Source organism: Betta splendens, chromosome 4 (genome assembly GCF_900634795.4).
Source record: "Betta splendens chromosome 4, fBetSpl5.4, whole genome shotgun sequence".
NCBI classification, from domain to species: Eukaryota; Metazoa; Chordata; class Actinopteri; order Anabantiformes; family Osphronemidae; genus Betta; species Betta splendens.
In genome coordinates, this window is record NC_040884.2 from 28,067,000 (window position 1) to 28,082,150 (window position 15,151).

The 15,151-nt window shown below is 50.4% G+C and overlaps 1 protein-coding gene across 1 annotated transcript; it reads left to right on the forward strand.

Annotated features, from left to right (window-relative positions):
- The first annotated feature begins 1,443 nt into the window (after positions 1-1,443).
- Positions 1,444-10,928, forward strand: ndnf (neuron-derived neurotrophic factor). The gene is made up of 4 exons (XM_029148036.3): positions 1,444-2,123; positions 7,091-7,306; positions 7,609-7,733; positions 8,812-10,928. Exons 2-4 carry the CDS (start codon positions 7,092-7,094, stop codon positions 10,206-10,208), a joined length of 1,737 nt encoding a protein of 578 aa, XP_029003869.1. The 5' UTR covers positions 1,444-2,123; position 7,091; the 3' UTR covers positions 10,209-10,928.
- Positions 10,929-15,151: the final 4,223 nt, after the last annotated feature.

Sequence of the window (15,151 nt, forward strand, 5' to 3'; positions counted from 1 at the left end):
ACCGCACGAATACGTCAGTATGAAAAGGGGCAAATCCTTAACATAATGAAATGAACTCTACTTAAACGTTTGTTTTTACGGATGAAAGCAGCTCCAGTACAAATACATAACTATGTGAAATGTTACGTTTTCTTACCGTGCTGTTAATGAGCGAGGCCTCGTCGAGAACAGTGGGGAATGCCAGATGTGGATGTACAGATGTGACTGGAAGTGTGAAAAAGGGCGTTGGCGGGAAAGAGCACGTGTGGCTCCGCTGACTTCCCCTGCAACAATGTGCATTCTGTGTGAATTGTCTCGGGCCGAACTGCCTGGAACGAGACTGTCGGAGGGCGAGGGCGTCTGCGTCGAGGGCGAGGAGAGAGAGACGGGGGATTAGCAGGAGCGTTTTCCACCTCCGTGTCCCCTTTTCCCTTCTTATGGACACATTTGAGGGATTTTGGCAGTGTGTGTGTGTGTGTGTGTGTGTGTGGGGGGGGGGGGGGGGGGTTGGGGGTCTCCATGTCTCCAGAGTGGATTGGTTTTCCCAGCCTGCTGGTCTGGTTAATACCACATTCATTCTAGCGCCTACAATGGTCTCATGATGTGAAAGTCAGCGTGGCCTGAATCATAAAGTAAAGCATCAATAACTTCATTTGCTTCTGTTTGCAGCAAATACAGACACTGGTGTGTTTGCGAGCGGACGCGTGAAGGAGGACCCTGTTCTCCGTGCGGGAGACGCTAGATGACGCTGTTGCACCAGGACGCGGTCCAGCTTCCCTGTCAGCGGCTGCAAAGGGACCTGCCGCTCACAGTGACTGACCCAAAGTAAGATCAGAAACGCTTTAAGTCACATCCGCGCGCGTGCACCTTCGTCTTTGCCTCGGCGTCTCTTCGGTGACGCGTTTCCAGTCTTTAACGAAGGCGTGATTAAAAACCAGGTCTCTGTCTGAACGTGGCTTTGTCGTGTAAGGTCACAACCAAACAGGCCTTGGCGGAACCTGAACGCAGCACGCAGCCGATCACGCATCCACGGCTACTTGAAAGCTCCTTGCGGAGGAAACGGCAGCATCCTCTAAGTGACCGCAGACGCGGAGGCCTCCATCAAGCCATAAATATGGGGCAATTCAGCTCCGAGACACTCGACTCTTATCTTGTATAAACACTGGCTTCGACCCAGGACCGGGCACCAACACTAATGCCTAACGTGGGAAACATCCATAAACTGCGCTTTTGTCACGTTCCTTTCACATTTCCGCATTTTGCGGCGTCCTGAGCGTAAATGCGCAGAGGTGATGCATCACGATGCAGGTTATTATGATCATTATGATCGGGGCTCGTGATGAAACTTGCCTTCACGTGGAGCCCCGGGGGTTGCGTGACTTTCATGGTGCGCCACTGGCCAAAGTAATAATTTCCTGGGCGCATCGGAGTAAACAGGTAGAGAATAACAGATATGAGGGGGAACCCCGCTGTGTGCGCCATTTGACAGTTACGCAAAAACAAGTAAAGTAAAGTTAGACAATATTTGTATCTTAACAATATATTTGGGGGAATTCGAGCGATGTGCGCGTCCCGTATTTCCCTCTGCGCTCCAGTCTTGGACTTTGAGAGACACTTAAACATGGGAGTAACTCTGTCTGGTCTCCGTTGGGATTTTTTTTTTTCCTGATGTGTTGCCGCTGCAGAAGTGGGCTGGTTCTGTGTCTCCGAGTCTTCCTACAGAGGGAAGACGAAGTTTCGCACCAGTTTTGCCTCCAATCCAGTGGAGGTTTCAATAGCAGCGGCGCGGCAGGGGAGGGACGCACTGCCAGCACTCAGGATACCCACTCACACACACGGACGCGCGCGCGCACACACACACGGGCTCTCTCTCACACTCCTGCCCACTAGAGACCAGTTAAATCCGCAAGAAAACTGCAAACACGCACCAGAGCAGTCGTCTAATCCGATTGATAGGCAGCAACAATAGAAGTGCAAAGTGGAGGAACTACTGGACGCTGCAGAGGACGACGCGTGGTTTGATTCTTCTTTGAAATCGCGGTAGTTTGAAGGCACTTTTTATTGCAATTTCGGTGATATCAGCGTGTTTTTTGAGCACATCAGACGCCGTCCATCTGATAACTTCGCCGTTTCACATTCGAAAGGTAAGTCTCGTCTGATTGTAGTCTATTTTAGTGTGATCGCTCGTGTGGCTTGTTGTGTTTTTTTTCCTCTTGAAGTGCATAAAAACTCCACATATATTCGGAGCCGGGCTCTCGGAGTAAAGTAGTGCCTTTGAAAAGTCTGGCACAGAGAGCGAGAGAGAGAGAGGGGGAGAGAGAGAGGGGGAGAGAGATGTTTTGAGGTTTACACTCCGCGGAAGTTAAAAGTTATTCCAGCACGTTGCGCTCGCATGCCCGTTTAATTTGAGGGCATTTCGGTCCGGGCTGCGCGTCAGAGCACGCGGCGGGGCGCCGGCGGAGCGCGTTCAAACTCACGAACTTTAGAAAATCCCCTCGCTTTTGTGCCCGCCGAGGGTTCCCATGCTCCCGGGGGTGACACCGCGGCCAATAAAGGCGATTTATCAATACGCGCATTCTGCTCGACGGCCCGTGCGCCAACGCGTACGCGCACAGTTTGCGTGGACAATCCACGACGGCGGCGCTTTTTGTTGAAAAAAAAGGGCAATTACGCAAAATGTTAGTCGCCCACCGGCGCGTTTGCGCACCTGCGACGGCCCGGGCTGATGGAGGCGAGGGCGTTAATGAGAGCGTGTTTAACGTCGGTAAAGTCGGCGTGTATTTGTCACTTAGAATCGGTTCCGTTGCTTGAACTAAAACGGTTCGAGTCGGAATAATGACACTTTAGCTCGTGTTGTTTTCCTCCATCCGGCCCATGTGGGAGCCGTGTTTTTCCTCCCAGTCAGTGTTTAATGAGAGACATACCCGGATTTGAATAACTGTATTTAGCAGCGGGGCGAAGCCACACTGTCTCCCTTGTACTTTCTCAGGAGAATGAATCATGAACAAAAAAAGTCCTAAAATGGGAAGGTCTGCGTCGCATACCGTAACTAAACCGCGATTTGCATATGAAAACTCTTTGGCTGAAAGAATTCCGCCAGTGTTGCTATAGCCGTGTGCGCCCGGAGAAGTGACAGGCTTCAGCGGCGGAGGCTACAGTCTCCCCTGCGCGGCCTATTGTCACACACACACACACACACACACACACACACACACACACACACACACACACACACACACACACACCGGTGGAAGGACGCACGTTTTTTATTTCCCTCCCTAAATTATTCATCATCTCCACACCCCGTGCGCTCCCCGTGCGCTGGATCCTGCGTTTCTGCAGAGCCCCTCATTGTGCTCCCCAGACGAACAGGGGCAGAGTTGCTCCCACCGGCTGCTCCACAGCCTTTCTGTGCTTCCCTTCGCCCTGCTTTTACTCACACACAAGGTAGCTGCTGGTGATTGACTCATTTCCCACGATGCAGCATGTGCTGTTGGATGATGGGTAGTGGGTGGATGACTTTCCCATGGAGTATTTGCTCTTATAATCTATAATCACCCCTGCAGCCACAATGCCAGCACATCAGTCAAAGCCCCCCCCCCCATCCCCAGTTCTGACCCTCCTCATATAGAGGTTCCAGGACGCAGTGTTAAACGCGAGCTCCAGAGACGGAGCATGAAGGAGCGGACTGGAGGCTGTGAAGGAAAGGAAACTGGGCTCTCCTTTCCACCGCGCTGTCGTGCCAGCGTTCGTGGTTCTGACGATGTGGAGAGTCGAAACGCTGTGACTGATGCTGTGAATGGCAGCGAGACAGGCCCTGAGTGATGATGTGGACTTATACACAGAGCGGAGCAGAGGAACGTGATAGTTTGAACACACACACATACACACACACACACACACACACACACACACACACACACACACACACACACACACACACACACACACACACACACACACACACACAGATAAAATTCTCCCCGTCTGGATTAGAGCCCTCGCCACAGTCTTTACCAGCTCATTAATGAGCTGCTCCGCTGTCCAAGAGCACCAGACCTGCTTTAGTTTGGCCTGCGCGGAGAACAGGTCCAGATCCTGTGTGGTTCCATCCTTGGCTCCCAGGCCTCCGTCAGACTCCACTCCAATCCCCACATTGGCTCTGTAGTGACAGCGGTGATGGAGCTCACCGCTGAGGACCCACCATAAATCTGCCTCCAGCCTTCCTTTAAGAAAACACACGGCGGCTCTGGGTGCAGCGAGCCTCCGCCAGGCGTCTTGTTGGGTGGAATCTGAAATGTCTCTTTATTTGTGTTGAAATTAAACTGTCTTTTAGTCCCTCCCGTTCTGTTAATGAGCTCCATGTGGCAGCGAGCAGGAGCCTTATCCGTCTTGACAAGGAGCTGGAGGGAAGGAGACGGGGACCGGTTGAACAAAGCGAGGGGCGAGAGGGAAGGTCGGGGGCCGATATGTGAGCGCCCGGGACGCACGCATGTGCTGTGCGCCACATACAGACGCACACATAAGCGTTGGTCAGGTGGATGGAATCTGTGGCTCTCGCTTTAATCACCAGTGGACTGTGCACGATTTTAATTTTCCACTTGATTGATGCGATTCGGAAAGATTGCCTCCATCTGGGAGATGTAAAGACAATAGTGTGAACATTTAGTTTTGGCTTCGCACACGATTCCCTTGTAGTGACCTCAAATTAGAACGGGGCCAAAGCTGTTATAGCTGAGACTCAAATGGAGGGGTCCCATTTTCACAGGGATGGAGACAGAGTGGGGGTCACTCACTGAAGGTCCATAATGCACACATCAAACTCAGCCATGGGAAAGGAGGTAATCACATTTTCCTCTGTTAATGAAAATCTTTGTAAACTGCTGCAATTGCCCTTTAATCCCATTTCTCAGCTCTTAGGGAATTCTAGGATGCTTCCCGCCAAAACGCGCATTAAAAGCGAAATTCGAACGTGCAAATTGAGAGATAAAAAGCAGCAGCAAAACAAACTTGACAAGAAATGACCTTGCCTCAAAACGATCCGTCCCCCAGTCCGCGCCCGTGCATTCTTCCCCGTTCTAATTAAACATTAGGCTTTATTTGTTCCAGATGCAGGTTTTTTTTGATGTGTTATTTCGGTGAGGGAAGTCTGGCATGAGAAGGGCACAGGCCTGCGTGTAAGCGCGGCTCCGCGGCGGCCATGTTGACTATGCACCGGTCCATGCGACCGCAGTGACCCGCCGCAACTGCTCCGGCATTCTTATGTCATCTCTCTGCAGCGCGCTGCGAATGCGCGAAGGCTTCAGGCATCGGGTCTGTTGTGTCACATGCGAGGAGCACGTCGGCCGCGCTAACGAAGCCATCGATGAGGTGGCATCGGTGCGGAGGACGGATGCTGCAGTGAGAGACAGCTCCGAACAGCTCCGCACACGCCACCTCAGCGCCGCCTTAAGTATTAATAGACACGTCTTTGTTCCGACTGACACGCTTCTGAAGTGGAATGAGACGAGCCGAGGCGATAAGGATCTCCACTCCCTGTGAGTCAAACCTCAAAGTACCACTTAGGCGGCTTTCCCTCCGCGCTCTGAAGTCTGGCGCTCCGACGGGAGGCCGGGCTCAGACAACGGCGGAGACAAAGGCACTGACAGCAGCCGTCAAAGGCTTTCTCCCCTGCCCGTGTCTTTAAAGGGGCCATAACGTGGTAATGAAGCCGAGGAGGTTCGTCCGGGCCCGGCTTCTCTGGGTTTAGTTTTGTGTTCGGGAAGACTGGCAGGAGAGCGAAGGTAGCAAGCGCCAGAGACAACGCTGTGTGTGCACGAGTGTGAGAGACACGGGAATTATTTGTTGATGACAACGCTGTGACGGTGAAAGGAGACAGACGAGGGCGGGCGGGCGGGCGAGCGAGCTGAGGAACGGAGAGGGGTCATTAAAAGGACACCGTTCCACTTGCAGTAAATGGCAGTAAAGTATCTGGCTAATCTGCCATCATTACGCTGATTAAATCACCGGGGATTTGGCATTTCCATCAGCTGCAATCAATGGGGCAAAATCAATAGACAGGGGATACGTGAGACGCTCCGAGCCACGGTCAGCTGCACCTCAGCCTCCCTCTGTGGACTGAACCGCCAAACATTTCATATTAGAATCAATAAAACTTAAACAGTGTGGATTCGGGGATTTTGCAGTAAGTGTTTTATGCAATACTGTGGTTCCTTTGAGCTCTGAGAAACGTCTTCACTTGTACGTCTGCGTTTGTACCTAATCCCCCTTTCGTCCCTGCGGCCCGGAGCGCTCACCCACTCTCCTATTACTCTTTGTTCCTCACGCATTGATTTGCTCACAGATGGCGTCTGTGTTGTTTCCGAGCCTTAACGTTAAATGTTAATTAGGTTAAAACGAAACGGCACTAAACAAAAAAAGTTTAAATATGTGATGGAAAATAATTAAAGGCGAATCAGAACGTCTGTTATCAAAAGCAGGAGATGCCAGACATGACTCGTTAGGAGTAGTTTAGTATTTTCAGCCGGTGCCAGAATGAAATGAAAGTAGGGGAAAGCGAATCTGAACGTTCTATGGCAAAACAGACACGTCGGGCAACTTGTCAGTGATATAAGTCATCGATTGTGGCCATTAAATGAATAGTTAGACGTCTGGCTGATGTTTATTCCCTTTGTAGTCCAGAGTTAGATGAAAGATCGATACCAATCTGTCTGGACGCTAAATGCGACTCTAGCAGCTGTGAAGCAGCTTATCGTAGCTTAGCTTAGCATCAGGTTCACTGGCTGTGTTAAAGTATTGTCCTTTTGCTTAACCTACGACTCAGGTGATTAGAAATCCGATGAAAAAGACAATGACTCACTCAGGCACGAGTTCAACCACCATTCCATTGTCTTGAGCCATTTTAATGAACATTGCAACAAGTTGATTTTACAGGAGGTTGAACACGTACAGTGCTGTACATCCATTTCACTCTCTGTTTGAGATGACGATGAGGAGCTGATAATCTTTAGACAGATCCTTTCTTCGTTCTAGACTGAGCTGCTGTCTGCGAACTGAAAGAATGTGTGTGAAGCCGTGAATGAAACTGAACTCGCTTCTCTGTGTCTCTCAGAATGAGGCAGTGTAAAAGCTGGAGTGCGCTGCCGCTGCTGGTGCTGCTGGTGCCGCTGGTGCTGCTGGGACTGGGAGCGCTGGCCCAGAAACTGCCCACGCGGGACGAAGGGCTCTTCCAGATGCAGATCAGAGACAAGTCGCTATTCCACGACTCCTCTGTGGTGCCCGACGGGGCCGAGATCAGTGGCTACCTCTTCAGGGACACGCCTAAAAGGTAAGCTCTCCTTCTCCTCAGACTCAACGAACCCACTGAGCCTGTCATTAAACCTGTCCACATGTAGGTAGAAGCGCAAACAGAGAGCAGAGAACGTTAGACTTACGGCCACTTACTGTAAATAGACTGGAAACATCAGACGCCCGTCTGTAACGCGACCTATCATGCTGATGCAGAGACTAAATAATAAATGAGACAGTCGTCTTCGTGTAACAGAGTCAGTCTGAGCTGACAGGCAGCGAAACCAAGGTCAGTCGAACGACAGTATCACTCGATGCTGATGCGTTCCATCCGTTCCGCAGGTACTACTTTGTGGTGGAGGAGGACAACACGCCCCTGTCGGTGACGGTGACGCCGTGCGACGCGCCCCTGGAGTGGAAGCTGACGCTGCAGGAGCTGCCGGAGGACGCCAGCGGAGAGGGATCAGGTACGAGTGACACCGGACGGCGGGGGAGGAGTTTAATGACACATTGCGTGGAAGTATCCTTAACCGAAACACACACAGCGCCGTGATGTTAGCTTTGTGCTCTAGCTAGGTTTTAATTAAGTCACAGTCGTGTCTAGTCTGACCATTTATGATGTCTGACTCTGCCCCCGTTGACATCTATAATTTCAGAGGAGGGCTTTACTCCAGTCAGCCTGCTAAATCAAAGACATTACATCCCTTTACTTAAGCTGTCTTGGTCTTCTTAGGGTAAATCCTGCTGCACTCTGTCTGTCGTCCGTCCTCTTTTCTTTCCCAACTCTCGGCTTTTTCTCCCTTTCGTGTATCGCATTAAAACTTTCTCCATATGGAGGGTGGCCTTCCACCGCAGAGGGTTTTGCCAGATGACTAGAGTAGATGTGAGCATATATTTAAATATGAATACCTGTGTGTGTGTGTGTGTACTGGTCAGATCATATTTTATACCATGATTTATTGGGCCGTTACGCTGTTCAAGACATGCACTTCGGCTCAAGAGAAACGAATCCATCCTGATTCAAAAGAATAATGTCACGCAGTGCCGCTGGTATAAGTCTTCGTAACATACACGCAACAGTAATTCATCCAGTGAACTTTCTTCCTGCTCTTAATGTCTCAAGTGGGAGCAAACCTTTGAGCATTAATTTTTAGTACACTACTGAGCACACTCTGGTTGACAAACATAATATTATGGTTTGGTGCTCAAACCCGAGTAAGAGCCTGGACTCCGTGTCTCGCGCCGACGCTACAAGGCTCCTCTTTGTAGAGCAGCTTTACTGGAAAAGGAGAGTGAATGCCGGCCTGTGATCTTTGGGATGTTTGGAGTCAAAACACGGCGGCCGTGTGAGGGGTTAATCGTCCGTGAGGCTCGCGGAGCTTCGTCCTGACCTCACAGCAGCAGCACATTAAACATTCCTTGGGTAGGCGGAAACCAATTTCCGCCAATGCCAAATGCGCCAGCGGCGGAAAATGCTGTAAAAGTCATGTTGAAATGAACGTGTGAGGCGAATGGCTTACGGTGTCCCGGTGTCTCGTTCTCCAGGGGAGCCCGAGCCGCTGGACCAGCAGAAGCAGCAGGTGACGGCGGACGAGGGCACGGAGCTCTTCGCCTACAAGGGGAACGACGTGGAGTCCTACGTGGCCACCAGCTCCCCGTCCGGCCTCTACCAGCTGGAGCTGCTGTCCACGGAGAAGGACAGCAACTTCAAGGTGTACGCCACCACCACGCCCGAGTCCGACCAGCCCTACCCCGAGCTGCCCTACGACCCCCGCGTGGACGTGACCGCCCTGGGCCGCACCACCGTCACCCTGGCCTGGAAGCCCACGCCCACGGGCTTTCTGATGGGCCAGCCGGTCCAGTACTGCGTGGTGATCAACAAGGAGCACAACTTCAAGAGCATGTGCGCCGCCGAAGCTAAAATGAGCACGGACGACGCCTTCATGGCGGCGCCCAAGCCCGGCAGAGACTTCAGCCCGTTCGACTTTGTACACTTTGGCTTTGTTCCCTCTGACAATGGGTTTGGCAAGGACCGAGGGCTCACAAGTAACAAGATCTCCCGGGCCTACGTGGCCAAACCCAAAGCGTCAGACATCCAGAAAGTGTGCATCGGCAATAAGAACATTTTCACCGTGTCCGATCTGAAACCAGACACTCAGTACTACTTCGACGTGTTCGCCGTGAATGCCGCGACCAACACCAGCACGGCGTACGTGGGCACCTTCGCCCGCACCAAGGAGGAGGCCCGTCAGAAGACGGTGGAGCTGAAGGACGGCAAGGTCTCGGACGTGTTCATCAAGAGGAAAGGCAGCAAGTTCCTGCGCTTCGCCCCCGTGTCGTCCCACCAGAGGGTCGCCCTCTTCGTCCACGCGTGCCTGGATGCCGTGCAGGTGCAGGTGCGGCGCGACGGCAAGCTGGTGCTGTCCCAGAACGTGGAGGGGGTGCGGCAGTTCCAGCTGCGGGGGAAGCCCAAGGCCAAGTACCTGATCCGCCTGCGGGGCAGCAGGAAGGGCGCCTCCACCCTCAAGCTGCTGGCCACCACGCGGCCCAGCGGCAAGCAGCCCTTCCCCTCGCTGCCCGAGGACACGCGCATCAAGGCCTTCGACAAGCTGCGCACCTGCTCCTCCGCCACCGTGGCCTGGCTGGGCACGCAGGACCGCAACAAGTACTGCATCTACCGCAAGGAGGTGGCCGGCAGCTACGGCGAGGAGCAGCGGCGCCGCGAGCAGAACCAGTGCGCCGGGCCCGAGACCCGCAGGAAGGCCGAGAAGGTCCTGTGCAAGTACTTCCACAGCCCGAACCTGCAGAAGGCTGTGACCACAGAGACCATCACGGGCATGGAGCCGGGCAAGACCTACCTGCTGGACGTTTACGTGGTGGGACACAGCGGGCACTCAGTGAAATACCAGAGCAAACTGGTCAAAACAAGGAAATACTGTTAAATGACTCTGCAAAGGATAAATCTATTATAAATCTATATATTAAATAAGTTTATTTAACTCTAAGTGATATTCTACTAAGGAGTGTATACAGACTGACTACTCACACAGCTGATGGGCCTGTGGCAGTGACTGAACTGTTTATAGAGAGATATCGACCCTGTATATTTATGTTTACACGTCATCGGTGGCCCATCGTCGAGCTGCTTCGTTGCCCGGCTTGTCGACGCGACATCACGTTGCCGCCAGGGAGGCAGAACATCAAAGAAGATCACCTTTCCTTTGTCCTTTGTCGCTGCATGACTCTTTTGCTTTTGTCCGTCCTGCGTGTTCCGTCCCGTCGGTTTCACACTTTGTCCACCGGAGAAGATACAATAGCCGTCTGTGTTGTATAGATCTCTCACTGCATATTCATTATATGTTTTAGGAAGAGTTTAAATTATTTTATACTGTACGTTTCCTTTTTGATTGTTTTCACGGATGACAAATGATTCCAGTTCCACGAGGACATTCCCCGACGCGTCCCAGCTCAGTGTTTTGCTCTAGAGCCCATCTTGTAAATGTGTCCTGTGCTGGAGCTCTGTGTTATGATCACTGTGTCGCCCTGTCGCTGAGTGTGTTTGAGTGTGTGTGCGTGCGCGCGTGTGTGTCACATGTACAGAGTTGTCCTGCCAATATTCATGTACATAAACACTAAATATAGAACAAATAATCCCTGTGTCACCCTGGGTGTCATGTTCTTTTGCCAAGCAGTGAACGTCACAATGGTGGGTTTGGGAGGAAAGAGCACACCGCGTATTGTGCTAGTAGGCTGAGACACTGTAGGCTCGCGTAAGCGAAACCGCATACTCGAAGTGATCTGAAATGATAACTTGACCCCGAGTAATGATTTGTTGAGAGGCAAGGCACAATGAAGGATGAATTATGAGCTGGAAATAACTTTTCTATTTCCAGAATCCTGCTGATTACACTGAAGTAATGAGCTCATCATCATTTTTAATCCAGTCCGTGTCTAATTGACTTGATCCTGAGTAGGCAAATGATGTAATGATGTTATAAATCAGTGCATCCCTGGTTGTCTTCTTTTGCTGAACAATTAACATTTTTGAACTCAGATTCCTAGTGAGTAGTTTACACTAGAACTGTATTATATCTTACGTTCTGCTGCTGATCTGCATGACAAAAAAGTGCTGCTCCACAGGTAGGTGATGATGTATGATCTCAGTATCATACACTGTAAGAAGAAGTGATTCTGATTAAAGTCAGATGTATCTAACTCAGGGCCAAGAGAATAACTAGAACATTCATTTATAGCATAATAAAGTCCTGCGTTGGCCAACCTTAGTTAGTCATACCAGACAAATTGGGGCTGCAGCAGCTGAGGCTGTTGAGACAAGCAATGGAGCATTTAATTGCTTATCAATGTAACTTTTGTTAAGGAAGTGTGTTGTTTCTGCTAGTGAAACGGCTCCAGTGACATCCTAATCAGAGTAGCACACTTGGACCCTGGACAACATTTGAACCAAACCCATTTTAACACAGGTGACGCTGCACAGACCCAAGTGTTCTGTTCACGCACCTCGTGTTATTCTAACCGCAGACACAGACTCTGAATTTGGGGAAATTGGGCGGCTCACGGTGCCATTTAACCATTAGGGCACAGGTAACCGCAAACGAGTCCGGAGAAAAGCCAGGAGCACATTGGTGAACATGTCCACACGTTCCAATTAAGAGGAGTCGCAGGTGAATGGAAATGCCCCCTCGGCCGTGGCCAAGAAACACAGCTGTTGCTTGTGATTTGCCATGTTTCCATCCGGGCTCCGATTCATCAGCACTACTCACTGTCAATCAAGGGCTCCCGGTCGGAGGAAACGCAGTGAGACTCCACCTGGTTTCCATTAACCTGCTGTTGGCCTGGAATAATGTGGAGGAGCTTCCATGAGAGCTGTGGAGGTGTCTTGAGTATCGCCGTGAGCCGCGCTAATGAAGCCGGGCCAGCTCTGCCTCAAGTGTGAATGGGATCTGCTGTGGAGCACTTGGCTTCTTCGGAGAATCCGCTGCACTCTCATCAACCCGGGATGGAAACAGTACAGAAACGTGCGTTTTGCCAGCAAATGTCAGTGCGTCTCCGCGTAAACACGCACGCAGACATGCATATACAGAGGGAGCTCTATCCAAGAGCGCACCATCTGCAGCGCTGTCCGTGTTTATCTTGCGCGTGGTCACGAGTGCTGGACTTTGATCTATGAGCTTTGTGTATCCGTGTGTACATGGAGCAGGGTAAGGAGTGAAGACAGACATGTAGCGCAGGGGAAGCAATCACAGCGGCGCACAGAAGATCTGGCTCTGATCTCCACTCACCACTCCGTCGGATTTGGCCCCGACGTGAGCTCAGCCTTTGGAAATGTAAGAAATAGAACAAAAATGAGGCTTTAAATGTGTCCACTGTGGCATCAGGAGACTAAGTCCATTTATTTATAACTTACAAATCCATACATCAAGTTATGGAAACTCAGTACTGCGTAAAAGTAAAAATACATAGGCACTTTATCCTGAGTGCATACCGGAAAATTATATATTTAGTGTTCCTTGATCTGATAATTCAGACTTAGTGTGGTTTTTAGAAACTAACACTAGCACAAGGCATTGAATCCGTCTTCTGTCCTTAATTTCTTTGATCTGTGATTTCCTACAAACTCAGCAGGTTTAGGTATTTTTAGTCACTTTTCATAAAATGCTTCCATGGCACCTCTACATACAGCTTAAAGATATATTTTGAAAAATATTTCCATTAAAAAGTTGTACATTTTTATATCATGGAGAAATATGAAGGCGACAACAGTATCCACAAGTAAAAATGTGCCCTCGAGATCTTCCCAAAACATTTCCACGGTTGCAGTGAAGTGGATGCGGAGCATAAGAAGAAAGCGTTTGGTGAAAGTGAGCAGCTCTAATTTGTTGCAGAAGTAGGAGCCACGCCACTCCCTCTCCTTACGGAGGGGTTCAGAAGTTGGCATTTGTGAGCGTGTTGTGTGTGTGAATACACTTGCTGCTCAACTTAAAGCTGAGTGACACTTTTGGACAGAGATCATGAAAAGGGAGCAGAGGTTCAAATGGAATCCAAACAGAGACAGACAGCAAACAGACGGGCACGCTGGGAGGGCTTTGATTGTAACTCCTGTGGCAGTGAAAGGCTGTGAAACAACTGTTGTGTGTAAAAAAAAAAAAGCTGTGTCCTGAATGAAAGACTCCTGCCATGTACAGGCTCAGTTCTACAGTGCAGTGTGGTTAAAATGAAATGAATCAACCTTACACTGATGGCACTGTCTCAGAAAGTGCCAAAGTAAACTGTGCGAAATGAAGTTACTGCGCGCACGCACACACACACACACACACACACACACACACACACACACACACACACACACACACACACACACACACACACACACACACACACCGTGATGAAACTGATTCCACTTCACTGGCTCCAGGGATACATCAGCGTTGCGGCTCGGGTCCAAACCAGCTCTGATTTAGCAGAGGGCCAAGCCGAAATCAGAGGCTTCCTTCCAAACCCATCCTGACCAAGAGCCCCATTCCCAGGAAGGGTGGAGAGGGACCAGTGGCCCTCAGGCCCTGCCCGTCTCAGCTGATTTCCATTAGGATAACTCAGGCAGTGAGACAACAATGCCTGGCTCCTGAACGTGAGCTGATTTAATCCCGCTGTAATTGTAACTCTAAGGTCAATTTCATTATCATACACTGGCTCGATCGATCCTCTGTGTAATAAGCGTTTTAGGATCTCCGGATCAATAGCTGTTGTGGTGCTAGCGTGCTACTGTAGCTGCTACCTCCCCTGTTGCCTGGGCTGCATACAGTAGGGGTGGTCCCCTTGCTCTCTAGCTCTGATAAAATCACTTCTAAGTGCCTGTAATTTCTCACGCTTCATCGATAGTGTAATTTCAAAAGGCTGCGTCTGAAGACCCCGTTTTAGTGGCGACCTGAGTTTGTCGAACGAAAACATCATTTATCCAGTGACCTCGGAGCGTCAGGAAATGGTTTGCTGGCTATTCAGCGACAGCCTTGAAATAGGGAGCTGTGGTGAGGGCCTGCGTAGGTTTGTGAAACATGAAACAAAAGGTGGTCTGGCCCCTCGGTCTACAGTATCAGGTTGGGGAGGTTTCAAAAAAATGCACACATCCATTTGGAAAAACGTGTATGGAACCATTTGTATGTTTGCCAAACCGAGGTTTTCCTCCAGTAAAAATATTTACTTAACAAAAAAAAAAACTCTGAAAGTATTTATTTCAATGAAATCTTTTCCCTTCCCTTCACCGTGTCCTAAATGTGGTTTCTGTAGCTTTTGGCCCTCCCACACATAACTGGCAGTCCACCCACTGATCAATGCCTCTGTTTTCTGCCTGGGCACTTTCAGGTTCAGACTTTTGGTCAAGTGTCCCCATCGGGATAAATTCCTGTTGTAATGGTGAACACACAAGGTGTCTTTCAGAATCGTAGTCAGGCATTTCCAGATCCAGCGCATGAGGTGCTTGATGAGCTGGATCTGAGTTCCTTCATGAGTGAAAAGTCCTCAACCATCACACAAAAGCAAACTCTGGGAGCTATCTGTGCAGGCCAGGTTGCCTTCACAATGACTCCTCTGGTTTAGATGCCTTTGTGTGTGTGTTTCCCGTGCAGGTGTTGGTGATCAGAGGTAGCTGGAATAACCCAGGGATCTTACTGAAAGCTGAGTGAAAGTTAATGGCTTGGAGGGTCCTCAGAGGGCACAGAGGAAGAAAGGGGTCATGACATTTAATCGTCATGCCCTGACAGGCCAAAGCACTGACAGAGGGGTCAGAGACAGGAATGGACCAACGAGGACATGGGTGGGGCGGACACACACAAAGGCTTTCTCAGTGTAGTGATCAGGCTTGTCACCCAAT

Bases quoted from the DNA above. Each gene is read 5' to 3' on its own strand.
- ndnf (XM_029148036.3), top strand. From the start codon at position 7,092: ATGAGGCAGTGTAAAAGCTGGAGTGCGCTGCCGCTGCTGGTGCTGCTG. The intron at 7,307-7,608 runs GTAAGCTCTCCT...TCCGTTCCGCAG, and splicing joins TTCAGGGACACGCCTAAAAG to GTACTACTTTGTGGTGGAGG. The intron at 7,734-8,811 runs GTACGAGTGACA...CTCGTTCTCCAG, and splicing joins CGCCAGCGGAGAGGGATCAG to GGGAGCCCGAGCCGCTGGAC.